General features: G+C 49.4%; 1 protein-coding gene across 1 annotated transcript; it reads left to right on the plus strand.

The window, feature by feature from the left end:
* Positions 1-9,125: 9,125 nt before the first annotated feature.
* On the plus strand, positions 9,126-14,128 carry TMEM247 (transmembrane protein 247; the record flags this gene model as incomplete). Its single annotated transcript, XM_084793668.1, has 3 exons — positions 9,126-9,322; positions 9,995-10,324; positions 13,868-14,128. The coding sequence occupies exons 1-3, from the start codon at positions 9,206-9,208 to the stop codon at positions 14,126-14,128; spliced, it is 708 nt and encodes a 235-aa protein (XP_084649794.1). The 5' UTR covers positions 9,126-9,205.
* Positions 14,129-16,177: the final 2,049 nt, after the last annotated feature.

A 16,177-nucleotide genomic window follows, 5' to 3' on the forward strand; every position in this document is an offset into this window, starting at 1 on the left:
CTGGGGCCCCCGTAAATGGGGTCTGCTATCACAAACTCAATGTATAAAAAGTAACTTGGGCCCTATAAGTATACATTGGGATAAAACAACTTTGTTAAGCTATGCAAAGTTCCTTTAAACAAGCTGGACCTTAGTCCCAGCCCTCAAGAAGATGAGGCAGAAGAATCGTACATTTGAGGCTATCCTGGATCTTATAGTGACGCGGCCCCTCTCAAGAATACGTGTAAGTCAGGCTGGAAGATGATTCAGGCAATGAAGTGGGCAAGGATAAGGCCCCGCATTTGGGCCCCTAACACACATGAAAACAGCAAGCCCATATCTCGTGCTTATAATCTCAGTAGTGGGAAAGTGAGGCCAGAAGGATCTCTGGGCCTGCTAGTCAGCTAGTCTAACTGAGTGAGAGACTCTGTCTCGAAAAATAAATAAATAAATAAATAAAAAATAAAAATAAAAAAGGACATTCTGCATTGGTCTCTGGTCTCTCCACACACACATGTATGCAGACACACACACACATATACATGCACACGCCACACAAGCAAAATAAAGTTTCTTTAAATAGCAAAAATCACATGCCTATCACTGTTGCCTGAGCTTTTGAAATAGAACTGAATATATAAGACAGATTTGTGTGTCGTCCACGGCTGAGAGGCGAAAGGAAGGATGTGGTTAAGAGGCAGGACCTCCGGCTCTCCTTGGCACATCCAGAGTCGAAGAGGGGGAATGCCTGACCGCGTCACATTCACTCATCAGAGAGGAGAGGCAGCGGTCCAGCAAGGCCGCTGGCTAAACAGCCCCTTTCCTGCCTCATAGTGGCTATGAACAAGCTAGAGAGATGAAACAATCATTTTTTTATTTAAACATATTTTTATTGAAAAATAAAATAATTCATATTACATCTCATTTGCTATCCCATCCCATGCATCCTCCCATTCCTCCCTCCCTCCTGCTTTCACCCCATTCCCCTTCCCTATGACTGTGACTAAGGGGGACCTCCTCCCCCTGAATATGATGCTAGGGTATCAAGTCTCTTCTTGGTAGCCTGCTATCCTTCCTCCGAGTGCCATTGGGCCTCCCCATCAAGGGGACATGGCCAAATATGGGGCACCAGAGTTTGTGTGAAAGTCAGTCCCCAGTCTCCACTTAACTGTGGATAATGTTCTGTCCCTTGGCTAGATCTGGGTAGGGGTTTGATGATGACTGCACATATTGTCCTTGGCTGGTGCCTTAGATCGAGCAGAACCCCTGGGCCCAGATCCACCCATCATAGTGCTCTTCTGAAACAATCATTTTGTCTGCTGGTGAAAGGCGGGAAGCAGGCAGGCCGCTTAGGGAGCATGAGGAGAGCGAGGGGTGCTCCCTCTCTCTAGTGCTGGTCCGAGGGAGGATCTGTACACCATGATCGTCGCTCCTTCTCTGTCAGGGTCAGACGTGTGGAAGGCCCTTGGTGACTTCTGGGAGGGCGGGGCAGTGCAGCCGGTGCCCCTTCTGCAGTCTGAAGCTAACAATCCCTGCTGGCACGGGTCTCTGCAGAGGTTGTAGCCGAGCCAGAGCGGGAGGCGTGAGCTGCCCTTCCTTTCTGAGGAAGCGCTGCAGTGCCTGACCCAGGGCTGAACACCAGAGTTTCCGCAGCACCTTGTGGCCAGCTCCCAGCTGAGGGTGACTTCACACCAAGTGCACCAGGCAACTTCCCCGTGAGCTCTGTTGTGGGCACCCCACAAGCTGGCCTGTCTTCGCCCACGTGACCTTGACTTCAGTGAGCTTTATAACACCCAGTGACCCTCTAACGCTCAAATCTCAGCCTCTCACAATGTTTTTTCTTTTCTGTAGTGTGTGTATGTGTATGTATGCGTGTATGCATGTGTGTTTATGTATGTCTGTGTATGTATGTATATGTGTATATGTATGTGTATATGTGTGTAGGTGTGTATATGTGTGTAGGTGTGTGTAGGTGTGTATATGTGTGTATGTGTGTGTAGGTGTATATGTGTGTGTGTGTGTGTGTGTGTGTGTGTGTGTGTGTATGTATGTACTTGCAGGTCTGTGTAATTTGTATGGAAGTCAGAGGTTGATGTCCCATGGCTTTCTCGCTCACTCTCCACCTTGCTTTTTGAGACAGGAGATCTTACTGAGCTGGAACGCCTGCATTCAGCGGGACTGGCCAGCCGGTGAGGTACAGAGGCCTCGAGGCCTGCCTTCCTCTCTCCACTTCCTGGTGCTGGATCTACAGGCCCAACACGGAGCTGGGGACCCAGACCCCCGTCTTCACGCACTTCACCACCACCTTGCCACAGCCATCTCCCTGGCCTCACCTTTCTAAATTTTTGTAATTTTTAAAATGTGTATGCTTGAGTGTCCACGTGTATGTATTTGCACCTCTGGAGTTGGAGTTGCAGGTGTTTTGAGCCCCCACGTGGGTGCTAGGACTCAAACCCGAGCCCTCTGTAAGAACAGCGAGTGCGCGTCTGAGTCACCGAGCCATCTCTTTAGACCCCTGCCTTCTTCAGTTTTGTATTTCTCAACCTCCCGTTACTAACAATTCTTTGTGTTGGACTTTCCTTCCTTCGCTGTTAGAATCACTGTGTGGGTTCGGTCCTCTGGCTGGCTCTGATGCTTACAACACTCGCACACATCCCACAGACTTCTGGGATGCCTCCACCTCTGTGTCTTCCTCCACAAATCCTTAGAGCATCTTTATTCCCTTCCTCTCTGGAATATCCTTGTACTGGCAGGGTTGGATTATGAAAAACGCAAATCACTCCAAGTGTGTCAAGTTGGAATGGATTTAATATAGGGGCATTCAGTCCTGGCTTCTTTATAGCTGTGTGGCTTACTGCTGGGCCACTTAGCCTCTCCAGAACCCGATTTCTACCTCTATAGATAGCGACAGTGCCTAACTCATAGGCTGTTCTGAGACTTAAATACAGTACACCGTGAAAACCCTCCAGTGTCTAGCGTATAGCTCAGCACCCGATGACTGCAAGCTATTGCTATGGTTACCATTATAGCCCTCTGAACCACTCCAGCACACCTGAGTAATGTACCTCAAAGTCACTGAGCCCATAGCTGAGGCAACCAGGAAGTCAGGGGGAGGGTAGGGATGCTTCCACAGGGAGATGGCATCTCTGACTGAAGAGCAGACTAGATGAGACTGAGTGATGTGCAGGTCCCAGAGGGCACCATGCTTCTAAGACAGCCTGTCCTTCAAGTCACACACCCTAACCTCTCTCACCTGCGCTGAGCAGATCTTTCTCCTCTGGGCACACTTTGAAATTTTAATTAAAATATAATATATGCACATTTTTTAAAAGTCAGAATAGAAATGGCATAGTTAACAAGAAACTAAGGCCCCCTGCCATCCCCAAGCCTGGTCCCTCAGCTCTCTCACTCCAGAACAGTTGTCAGGAAGCAGTCGCTCTGGGGGGTTTTCAGATATGTTCCAGACACATATGATGTACTTAACAGGTTTCACACTTCAGTGCATGTATGTAGCGATGCTACTTTTGCTTTTCTGAATTATCCGTCTGTGAGGACAAGCTATTTGTTTAAACGCAGCTACCTTCTTTTTAAAATGCCATCCTTTAAAATATCTGCTTTGTTTTTGTTTGTTTGGGGGGTAGTGTTTTGTTTTGTTTTGTTTTCAAGACAGGATTTCTCTGTGTAGCCTTGGCTGTCCTGGACTCGCTTTGTAGACCAGGCTGGCCTCAAACTCACAGCGATCTGCCTTGTGCGCCACCACCGTGCTCGGCTTCCACTTTGTTTTGTTTAAGACTGTATCTTACTACGTAGCCCAAGCTGCAACTGAATTCTCAGTTGTCCTGCCTCAGCCCCGGAACTGCTAAGGTCGCAGACTTACACTGCCATGCCTTGCTCTGCTTAGCAATTTTGACAGGGAGGCAACACTGCTTATTTAAAACAGCCCCTCTGGTTCTTGCTGTTACAAATAAGGTTATAAAAATCCTCTATGATATACCAACTTTTTTCTTTTTATGATGCAGAAAACACCTGTCATGGAGTTGGAGCCTTCAAAGACCACTGTTATGGTCTTGTATTAAAACACAAGGGTGAGAAATAAAAGCCTGCACTCCACCCAGTATTCAAATTCCCTGAAGCTCTGCATGCCCAGCTGCCCTGCATGTTAGGCAGTGGTAACTGTACCCACCATGCATGCCCAGCTGCCCCACACATTAGGCAGTGGTAACCGCACCCACCATGCATGCCCAGCTGCCCTGCATGTTAGGCAGTGGTAACCGTACCCACCATGCATGCCCAGCTGCCCTGCATGTTAGGCAGTGGTAACTGTACCCACCATGCATGCCCAGCTGCCCTGCATGTTAGGCAGTGGTAACCGCACCCACCATGCATGCCCAGCTGCCCTGCATGTTAGGCAGTGGTAACCGCACCCACCATGCATGCCCAGCTGCCCTGCATGTTAGGCAGTGGTAACTGTACCCACCATGCATGCCCAGCTGCCCTGCATGTTAGGCAGTGGTAACCGCACCCACCATGCATGCCCAGCTGCCCTGCATGTTAGGCAGTGGTAACCGCACCCACCATGCATGCCCAGCTGCCCCACACGTTAGGCAGTGGTAACTGTACCCACCATGCATGCCCAGCTGCCCCGCACGTTAGGCAGTGGTAACTGTACCCACCATGCATGCCCAGCTGCCCCACACGTTAGGCAGTGGTAACTGTACCCACCATGCATGCCCAGCTGCCCCGCACGTTAGGCAGTGGTAACTGTACCCACCATGCATGCCCAGCTGCCCCGCACGTTAGGCAGTGGTATTCCAACCCACCATGCATGGCCTCCCAGGAGCATCCTGAGAATCAAATGACAACTTAAGAGTTTTATACTCACATGGAATTCTGGGCCGAACCTGCAACTGGTGCATGCTTTCTGACGTGCCCTCCACCCTTAGCATGCTGTGGGCCACCTGTGGCTCCCACTTCTTGGCAACCTAAGGCTACTATGCTCGGTGCACCCTCCCATTTCTACACTAGACAGCAGCGTTGGCCGCCCTCAGTCAGGCTGCCCAGCGACTACAATGAAGTGCTCTGCCTTTGTGACCATACGCCAGGCCGTTCTGATTCTCACCCTTGAAACAATTTATAGGCAAATCACAAGTGACCAAGGACAAACAGAAAGGCAGAGAGGGGCCACACGGCTGGGACCGTGAAGAACCTCTAGAAGCAGATGGCACCAGTAAGCTGAGACCAGGGAGCAGAAACCCCAACATCCTGAGCCTGTGAAGCAGTTGTGGGTTTTTTTTTTTCATTTTGGGTTTTTAAATGAGGCAATGGCCGGCTGGTGGTGGCACATGCCTTTAGTCCCAGCACTCAGGAGGCAGAGGCAGGCAGATTTCTGTGAGTTCAAGGCTAGCCTGGTTTACAGAGCAGGCTCCAGGACAACCAGGGCAGTCTGGAAGGAAAAAAAAAAGAGGCAAGATTGGGGTGAGGAGACTACATAGAGGTGGAGATCCCACCCCACCCCCACCCCACCCCACCCTTGCCCCACCTGCACCCCACCCCACCCGGAATCATCCAGGTCCTAGGCGCAGTAAAGTGCAAGAGAAACACCAGCCCTGGGCCTGTAGATCTATCCCCAGTCCTCGCTGCTGGGCCCCCTATGATATAGACCCCTTTACCGAGAGCCTCCCCCACCCCCCGCCCGCCTCTTACTCAGTGGAAGGAGTGGGGTGCTTTTCCTGCTTACCAGAAGTGTCTGAAACAGAACAAAACAAACCCCACAGCCTGTGAGGCCCGCTTCTCCAACTTTGGGGCAGTCCATAAAGGACAGGCAGTGACCAACACATCTTGAGAGGGGAAATGAAGGCCTCGGGTTCTGTTTTGCTTAATTAATTATTAATTGCTTAGCTAATGCAGCTCCATGAATGCCCATCACGTGGAATAAGAGCCGGAGGGCGGGAGTGAAAATGGGTGGCTCTCCCGTGGGGTTCTGCATGCTCATCCTGTGCTCATTCAAATCCCACATCACCCCTCCCACGGAGCCTCACCCAGCTCTTCCAATTACGTCACCACTCTCCTCCCACTCCTCTGCTGTATCTGCTGGGCCCTGGCACCATGCCCTGTGCTTGTACCTTCTATCCCCTCTATCCTGGAAGTTCTGCACCTAACAGTCTATTTCCCCATCCTTGACTCTGGCTCTGGCCGCTGGCATATAAGACGGAAGTGATGGTGCGCCCTTTCTAAAGGCCCCCTGTGTTTCTTTCGTTGCCATGAAGAATTTGCCCAGGCTGGCCCACTGAGCACAAGCCGATGACGGAGACACGCACGGTAGAGGGCTGAGTCAAGCCCTCAGAAGAGTCTAAATTGGGCAGCCTCTAGATGTCTGTATTGTTTGCCGCTGAGATTTTTGTAGTTATGTAATATATGGCTGATAACTACCACTAGCACGTACTGTATGTCTCTGTGTGTGGTGGTTTCTGAAGATTATTTGGCCACATGATTGTTCACAACTTCCAGAGGTAGCAGATAAGAATGCAGGATGCCCAGTTAAATTTGAATTTTCAGATAAGCAATGGCTTCAGTACGAAAGCATCCTGTGCAGTTTTTAGAACATATTTATTGTAAAATGTTTTCATCTAAAATTCAATTCCTCTGAGCACCCTGTATCTACCTGGCTCTCCTATTCCTATACTTACAGTAGGTTAGACACCCCAAACAGTAGCACTGACGTAGTTTCCCGTTTCCCGCGTCAGGGAACACAATGGTTCAGTTAAACTGCAAGGACAAAGGATAAACCTCGGGGCTAGGGAGAAGGATCAGCAAATAAAGAGTGGCCTGCAGGGAACCTCAGCACCCAGGTAAAAGACAGGGGTGGCCTTGGCAACTGGTATGCAGTCTTCAGTGTGGCTGGCAGAAGTTGGGGAACCCCTGGGGCAATCTAGCTAGTCAGACAAGGCAAAACGGCAAACTCTTGGTTCAGTGAGAGGGCCGGCCTCAATAGATAAGGGGCAGGGTGAGCCAGAAAGACTCCTCAGGCTGCTGCACGCACATGCACCCCCACATGCACGTGAACACACGCATCACACTCTACACATGCTCAAAGAGTAAATCTTCTAAAGATGCTAATGTATGCACCCACATGTGTCTGCGAGCGTGCTGGTGCCCATGGAAGCCGGAAGGGGCATCGATCCTCTGCAGCTGTGGCTGCAGGCAGTTGTGAGCCGCCTGACATGCGTCCTGAGAACATGCATCATGGGGACGAAGCTCAGGTCCTCGGCATGAGCAGCGAGAGATCTGAACCACGGGGTCACCTCTCCACCTCCAAAAGGGTGAATCTTAATTCTCTCATTTCACCCCATAGAAAAGCCACCTCCAATGTAGTAGCAGGATTACACTAATCACAGCAGCAGCCATTTGCTTAGTCCCTTATGGAATACACCCGTTTGTGTTCCTATTAGTACCGTATTGTAGCAAAGTGGCTAGGCTACTTTCCCCCACTTATAAGTGAGGGCACTGAATAGCAGACTCACAAAACAACTGTTTTGGCCACACACAGCTGGCAATAACAGAGCTAGAATTCGTATGCGGCACTTTCTCCTTCCATAATGTGGCCATGACTCCTTTTATTGAAAGTATTTTGTTAAAGTTTTGGGTGTTTTTGTTTTTGTTTTTTTTTGGGGGGAGCGTTGTTGTTGTTGGTGGTGGTGGTGGTTGGTTGGTTGGTTGGGTTTTGGTTTTGGTTTTGAGACAAGGTTTCTCTGTGTGTAGCCTTGGCTGTCCTGGAACTCACTCTGTAGACCAGGCTGGCCTCGAACCCAGAGATGCATCTGCCTCTGCCTCTCAGAGTGCTGGGATTACAGGCGCTTTCCAGAATCTTCACCTTCCCCCACTATCTATAACTCATTGATCCCACAGTGCAGGAGACATTTATTTACTAGGGATTCAGCAACAGGGTCCGTGGATTGATGGGGTGACTCATTCAGATGACACTTAGTGTTCTGAAGGAGAGACGCCAGGATGAAAGCATCTGCCGGCTCCATTTTTGGACAGAAGGTTGTGACCCAAGCCTGTGATCGGTCATTTTACGCATCAGCTTGCCTGGCGGTCATCAGCTTGCCTGGCCCAAGGAGGCCTCGCCATCTGGTTGGGCTTTATTTATGGCTGTGTCTTCTAGGGTGCTTATAGAAGATATTAGCCTTTAAGGAAACAGGAGAAAGAAAAGCAAACTGCCTGCCCCAGTGTGAGCAGGCTTCATCCAATATGCAGGGCTCTTCACTAAAACAAAACAGAAGGTTGAATAGAGCCAATTCCACTAGTGAATTCCTGGGTTCTGCCCTTAGATAAGGGCTTACGTCATTGTTCCCAGGGCTGACTAGCAGCCACAGCGCTGCTCTTGTGTGTTTTCAGCTTGCCGTCAGGAGACAATGACCCTTTCAACCTCTATAATCTCGTGAGCTAATTCTCGTTTCTTCTCCTGTGTCACCTGTTGGCTCCGTTCCTCTGGGGAACCCAACACAAGGCTCTGTGTCTGCACCATCTTCCCTCTGCACTTCTTGGTGTCCTCTGCTAAAGACATTAGTCACAGTGGATTAGGACCTGCTGCAATGACATCATTTCAAGGCGGCAGTTTCTGTGAAGATCCCATCTCCAAACAAGGTTCACATCCTGAGCAACTGGGGGTCAGGACTTCATCTTAGGATTGGGGGAGGTGGAAACCAGCTCTCAATATAACCTATCTTTAAAGACGACCTCTAAGGGAAAGGGGGTCCATACCATAGGCTATTTGGCACCAAGAGGCACCATTCCTGTTTTCAAAGCCATGCTTAGGGGTAAGAAAGGCCCAACTTTCACTGACATTTGTTTGGTTTTTAAATTTTTTTATGACATATATTTACTTGGGGAGTACGTGGTGTACACATTTGTCACAGCATACATGTGGGGAGTCAGTTCTCTTCTTATACCATGTAGGTCTCAGGGATGAAATTCAGGTTATTGGGCTTGCCAGCAGGCACCCACACTGGCTAAAACTATCTTGCTGGCCCCCCAAATTCAGTACTTACCCATGACTCCACACGGGTGGGTGTCAGAGGCTCTGCCAAAAGTGCCCTGGCAACTGGTAGAATGTGGCTATTATGAGGGGAGGGGATTGTGACGGCGGCTAGAACCTGGTGAAGCCAAATGCTACTGTCTCAAAAGATGTCCTCTGGCCCTGGTTGGCAGCACTGTGGTTATCTGAATGGCAGCAGAGGACAGGGAGGTGATGGAAGCCCGAGGGGCAGGAGAAAGTTGCCCCACCCTCCCCAAGGTGGCACCTGGTGACACCATGCCTGAAGGGAGGCCGAAGGCTTCTTTGGTAAGAGGTGTCCTCTTCTGAATGCCCTAGCCATTCCACTGGTGGGGTTGGGGGTGGGCTGGGGGAGGGGTGTGCTCAAAGCCTTAGGGTCCACAGGCATGTGCGGCTGCCAAGCAGAACAGCACTGTGTCCCGTCCCCCCCATCCCCATAACACACCCCACTGCCACCAGGACCAGCAACCATCACAGGATTGCAAGGTTACATGAAAGTTCATCTCTCTGTATTTGAGACTGTTCTACACACACACACAATACACACACACACACACACACACACACACACACACACACACACACACACACACACGTCCTCTCAACACAGACCCTAGCTAGGCCTCTTCCTCACTCTGGAGTTGCCAAAAGACCTGTTGTCTAAAAATTAGGTGAAATTCGGAGAATGGGAAATTGACCTCCATGGTGCTAAGTGCCACTACCGGAGCAGATGCCGGCCTCACCTCCCAATGCCTCGGGATTTCAGGGTACCACTCCTTCGTGGCAGTTTGCATTGTCCCGTCCTGGAGTCCCTAAGTGCACTTCTAAGCATGTGTCCCATCTGGATAGTCTTTGTAACAACCCCTCCCCTCCCGGCTACTGAACTTGGAGCACAGGGACTGCTTGTAGGGATCCCCACACTGGCTCCACCATCACCCCTCTTCTTCTTCCCCATCCCAGGATGCAGAGGCCCCAAAGGTAGAACTGCCTATCTTAGAAGAGAGTGGAACCTGTGAGGACAAAGATTGCCCAGGCCCCCCTAAGCCACTCACCCCAAAGGCTGGCCCCACCACCAAGGGTCAGGCTGGTGACGGGCCTGGACTAGAACCGGTGGAGCTGCCCCTGACCTTGGAGACAGAGCACTACAACGCAATGGAGCTGGAGAAGGTGCGCATGGAGTTTGAACTGACGCGCCTCAAGTACCTGCACCAGGAGAACGAGCGGCAGAGGCAGCACGAGGAAGTGATGGAGCAGCTGCAGCAGCAGCAGCACCAGGCTTTGCCTCGCCAGGTAGGTGGGGGGGAGACGGGAGGGGCAGAAGGCGGGGTGGGGCGGGGCTCCAGGCTAAGGGCCGCCCCTGCAGGTCCCAGGTCTGGCCGAGAGACCGGCCCCTGGTGCTTTGGGTCAGTGTGCAGGATGGTCTGAGGTCAGTCACTGTCCTGTGGGATTAGCTCTTCTGGAGCTTCCGTGTTCACTGAGATTCAAGTCTTCAAAGAGACGTAACAGGTAGGAGATATCCTAAAACCGCGTCCTCTACCCAGAATCCCTTTTGATAGTTTAAGTGTTCAATACTCCACACCACGACTGGTCTCCCGCCACTTTTATTTCTCTTGAGCTATGTTTAGCAGTCCCTGCCAGGAGACCACTGATTGGCAACACAACTATCAGCTTCCTTTCAGGGCTGAGATGTCTCTGTTGAACACACTGGCTTACAGCCAACTAAAGCAATGTTCTTTCCGCAAGAAATGTATTCTCAACCCCTACCATACTAATGGGGACAGGAATACTCACCTGAGCCAGGCACGGTGGTGCACACCTGTAATCCCAGCACTCCAGAGGCAGAGGCAAGCGGAGCTCTGTGAGTTCGAGGCCAGCTTAGTCTACAAAGCAAGTACAAGACAGCCAGGGCTACACAGAGAAACCTTGTGTCGAATAAGCCACATGTGGTGCCTCCAAGATCCTAGTACTTAGGAAGTGGAGACAGAATAATCAGGAATTCAAGATGACATGGTAAGTCTGAGGCTAGCCTGGGCTACATGAGACTTGTTTCAAAAGCAAACTTGAGAAGAAGTGCCATGTGATGTATTCATTGCTCTGACCAGACCGTTCTAAACACTCAGTGATGAAAGATGTCACCACTTAGAAGTGGTGCCTCCTGGTCTCTGAAGTCATAGGTTCTGGGTTTAAAAAAAAAACACCTGACTCTACCAATTTTGTAAACCACTTAACCCTGAATACATTACTGATCCCCCTCGAGCCTCGGTTTGCTCATCCTTAAAGCAGAACCTGTCTCATGGGGTAATTGTAGTGGATACGTGAGAACACACGTCAGCCGCTTTGCAATGGACTGGCACATTAGGTAAGTGCTCGATAATTGTCAGCTATTACCATTTTTATGAACTCACACAATTCACTTCTTGACCCGAACGCAGCAGCTTGCATTCATCACGCCTTGGTTTTATTGAGATGGGATATGTGCGCTGGGCTTCCAGCACTGAGTCATCCTTGCTTCTCAGAAGCCTGTCTCTATCTGAGCTATGGCTGCGATTGTTCAGAAGGATGTGATGACCTAAAGTCCACTGCAGCGTCTCACTACAGGTTGTCACCGCTGCCATCAATCAGCCCCGGGCTGCAGCAGTTTCTCCAGCTCGTATTTCTGTAGCTTGCCCAAGGAACTTGCCCTGAGCTGTGTGTCCGGAGGCTTCCCAGAAAAAGGCATCGTGTTACCTGAATCACTCGTCCAACGGACTGGTCAATTCTTTAAAGAGAAAAATAGATTTGTCTTACATGGTTTGCTCTCAGTGAACACATGCTGGCTTACTCATTACTTTTGTTTTCTTATTCACAGGGTACCTGCTTAATTATGCGTTAAATGGTATTACTGAGCCAACCCAAGCTTACTGAATTGGGACATCTGAAAAACAGTTTTCCTCTTCTAATATCTAGAAAACATTTGCCTTTCTCTAGAATTCCCACACAGTCCCTGATGTTTTCCAATTCTTTTACAAGACACCCTGACAAACACAGCTGAAGGGAGGGTCAGCTCACAGCTCCAGGGACAGCCCACCAATAGCATCAGGACCTCTAGGGACCGTCCACCATAGCAGCAGGAGCTCCAGGCAGCTGGTCACATTGCTGTGGTCACCGGCACCCAGATCATCTTCTTATTCAATCCCAGGATTCCCACCCACCTGACAGTGCTCACCCACTGCGAGGTGGATCGTCCCCTCTTAGTTAACCCAGATAACGTCACAGGCTTGTCTCCTAGGTGATCCAAAGGCCTGTCAAGTGGACAGGGAAAATCAGCTAGCAAACTGTAGGGCCATGTCTCTTAACCACATTTATTAGTCACTTTTTATTTAGAAAAATGTTTCTCCCTGCTGGATGAAATGAAAATCCTTAGCATGAAGTCATCTGCCTTCTTAAAAGACGGACCACAGGAAGCATTTTGAAAAAGTCTAAAGGACATGATAAAGTGTGTGTGTGTGTGTGTGTGTGTGTGTATTCACATACATGTTTTATGTAAATAATATATAATATATTATGTGAATGATATATAGTATATATTATGTAAATAATGTATATATTATATGAACACACACACACACACACACAGACACACCTGCCTCTTTTCCTCGTTTCATGCTATGATCATGCAGGCTGCAGAGTGTGGCGGAAGTCATATCACAAAGATGCAGGCTGCAGAGTGTGGCAGAAGTCATGGCACAAAGCCCTCTGTCTAGAGGACACTGCGTTTCTTCCTCCTTCCTTACCGTCTGCCACTTTAGATGCGGCATAGCTGGAATTCTTGTCTTGATAGATTTGCCTTCTTATTTTCTGTGGCTGTTTTCAGCAGAGCCTGGGGCCTTGGGGATAGTTTACAAAAGGGTTTGACGTGCAGTTCACTTACTAAAAAGGAAGGGTGGGGCCTTGACTTGATGATGGAGCCTTCCATACTTTTCTTTTTCTGAGCTGTTGGAAGGAAAGGAGACAAAGGGAGAATGAATGAACGGGTGAGTGGATTTAATTATACTGATTACATCTAAATTAGTATTTCTCACTAGTTTGAAGCGTCCAAGTCCTTGTCATTTAGCTGTTTAAAAATATGATGCCTTAAAAAATATTGTAGAGCAGAAACCGTGGCAAATTTTCAGCTCAGACTAAATCGTTTATATCGGCTTTTGCCTCACACATTGATAACAGTTAAAATAGGGTCAGTCTGAGGCCAGTTACTGACTTTAAAAAAAAAAAACAACAACAAAGAGCAACTCACAACCAGATTTCTCCCAAAACCCAATGCCCTGTGGGGTCTATAACTCTAGCCACCCACGCTAGGGAACAGCAAACCCTGGGACTACAAGGCCACATGCTAATCATGTGACCTCCTCCAGGACACAGAAAGTCTGAGGCGCTTGCTTAAGCTCAAGGGATGCCCCTGTCAAAGTGCCCCTGTCCAGAAAACTGGCTATGAGGAAAACAACATCCAAACACCATTTCTAAGAACCAAAGTGAAGATGAGGGAACCTTGGAGCCCTGGAGAACGTGCTCACATGGGTGACTCCACTGGGTGAGAAGGGCAGAGAAAGGACAGTGTTGGCCTGGTGTCTTGGGTTAGGAGAACTAACTCAACCTCAAGACATAAAAGGAATGCGATCCCTCCATACGGCAGTAATCTCACTGGGATTATTATTTTTTCTTTAGTTTCTCTTTCCTCGTGATCTTGGGAAGGAGGTATCGTTGCACAGCGACCCCCTACTTGAGATCACTGTCAGTCAGGGCAGACCGGATCCAGCTCTGGCACGGCAGGCCACACTCTCTTCTTTTCCTCCACAGTTCTCGGGAGGCCTCCAGGACCTCTTGCTCCCCCAGAACCAATTCGCCATGTTCCTGTACTGCTTCATCTTCATCCACATCATCTACGTTGCCAAGGAGATGGTCTTCTTTCTCTTCTCCAAGCATTACCTGTTCTGCCTCGCAGCCATCTTGCTGTGTTTGATTAAAACCTTGTGGTCCTATTCCCATGTGCCTTTGCTCCTCCTTCCGCTGCTGACAATGTCTTCCGTGCACCAGCGTGCCCCTCCCCTCCCATTGTAGCCTGCCCTGAGGCTGCTGTTCTCTGTATGACTATGCCTCTTCCCCAGGGGACAACTGGAGAAGTTAGCAGGCTTGGGGGAGGGTAAGTCTTCGAGGAGGGCCTAGAACACCTTTATATAATCATAAAATCACATTAGTAACCAAGCTGGCTTGGATCCTACCATATCTCATGCTCCAACAGTTTTTTTTTAAAGATTTATTTATTTTTATTATGTATACAATGTTCTGTTTGCATGTACACCTGTAGGCCAGAAGAGGGGATCAGATCACACTATAGATGGTTGTGAGCCACCATGTGGTTGCTGGGGATTGAACTCGGGACCTTTGGAAGAGCAGACGGAGCTCTTAACCATTGAGCCATCTCTCCAGCCCCCCCCCTTTTTTTATTACAAGGTTGAAGTGAGCCCTTCCTCCAACAAAATGTCCTTGTCTCGATGCCCAGAATCTTGAAAATGTTACTTTATGCCACAAAAGAAAATGTTACTAAGGTTGTTAGTTCAGAGCCTGGGTCCTGGAAGCCTTAAAAAATAGTTTTGCATACCATAGCGGAAAGCAGAAAATGGAGATTCTTTCGATGTGGCCACATTGGAACAAGGGACAAATGAAGAGGTTTTTCAACGTTGGAGTCATAATACAGAGTTTAGATTCAAACAGAGAGCCAGAGGGATGCGTAACCAAGCAGCCGAGGTGTGGCCCTGCCCGTCACCACTGTCCTAGACAGACTCTCCGGCAAGGTCTGACAATTGTATGAAATCTCTTTCCAGGAGACAAGCTCACCTGTGGTGGGTGACCAGGCTTCAGCTTTCTTCTCCCAATACGAGACTCCTGGGGAAATTCCAATTTCTTCCGGTTTGTTGTTTCATCTGTCCGATAGTCAAAGGGAGGATCACTAATGCCTCTTCCTTTAGAATTATCTTCATTCCTGCCCACACAGCTACAACCCTGAGACATGCTCAGAACCTTGACACCGGAACGGAGCCTGGATCCTGCAGGTGGGCCCAGCACCACCACAGGTGTGAGGAGCGATCCTCCAAGGTCAAGGGCTGCGAGGCCACAAGTCAAGGGATATGGGCAGTCTCTAGAGGCTGGTAACATCCGCAATAAGGATTCTCCTCAACGCCTCCAGAGAGAAACAGCCCTGCCAACCATTTTAAACTTCCAACTTCCAGGACTGTAAGGGAAGAAAGCCCTGCTATTTTAAGCCACCAAGCTCATGGTAATTTGTTAGTTGCTACAGGAAAATCTCATAGGAGCCAAGCCTCCCGGACCCTTCCAGGTGTGCAAACAAGTCGGGGTGGCAGTGCCAAGCTGCTGACAATGTCCACTCGGGTCAGAGCCTTCAGACACCTGATTAAAAAAGAGACACACTGAAACACACACACACACACACACACACACACACACACACACACACACACACGAATGTTCACACACACGTATGCATGCACGTGCACCAGGGAACTTGGGATAGGTTTCCAAGAACTGTGGGAAAGGTACCCTTCCCTCAAAGCAGCCAGAGCTTCCCTTGGCCTGGACAGGCAGGAAAACAGAGCCATGCCCCCAAGACCCAGAAAGGAGGGACTTCCCAGTGGCTGAGACTGCAATGGGACTGAGCCTGAAGGAAGTCGTCACAGCTGCTTTAGTGGGAAAAATGGGAAAAAGAAAAAAATATACACACACAGACTGAGCACACAGACTCTTTAACATGTAGATACAAGCTGGGCAGTGGTGGCACACACTTTTAATCCCGGCACTCTCTGAAGGCAGAACAGGTGGATCTCTATGAGTTCGAGGCCAGCCTAGTCAATAGAGCTAGACAGTGCTAGGCAAAGAAACATACTAGTTTTCAGAGATCATAGTAAATAAATTTCTGTAGCAGAGAGATTCACCAGCCTACAGATAAACAAAGGAGGGCTCAGCCCTAGCCAAAAAGCAAAATTGCGAGGTATACACAACAAAGGACTTCCCCCTTGGTGGCCCCACCTTTTCTCTGACACATCTCTGTAGATTGTCAACTCCTCTGTCCCCATCAGCCCAAGCAGCAAGACG

The sequence above is a fragment of the Acomys minous genome (assembly GCF_964271855.1).
Source record: "Acomys minous genome assembly, chromosome: 8".
NCBI classification, from domain to species: domain Eukaryota; kingdom Metazoa; phylum Chordata; class Mammalia; order Rodentia; family Muridae; genus Acomys; species Acomys minous.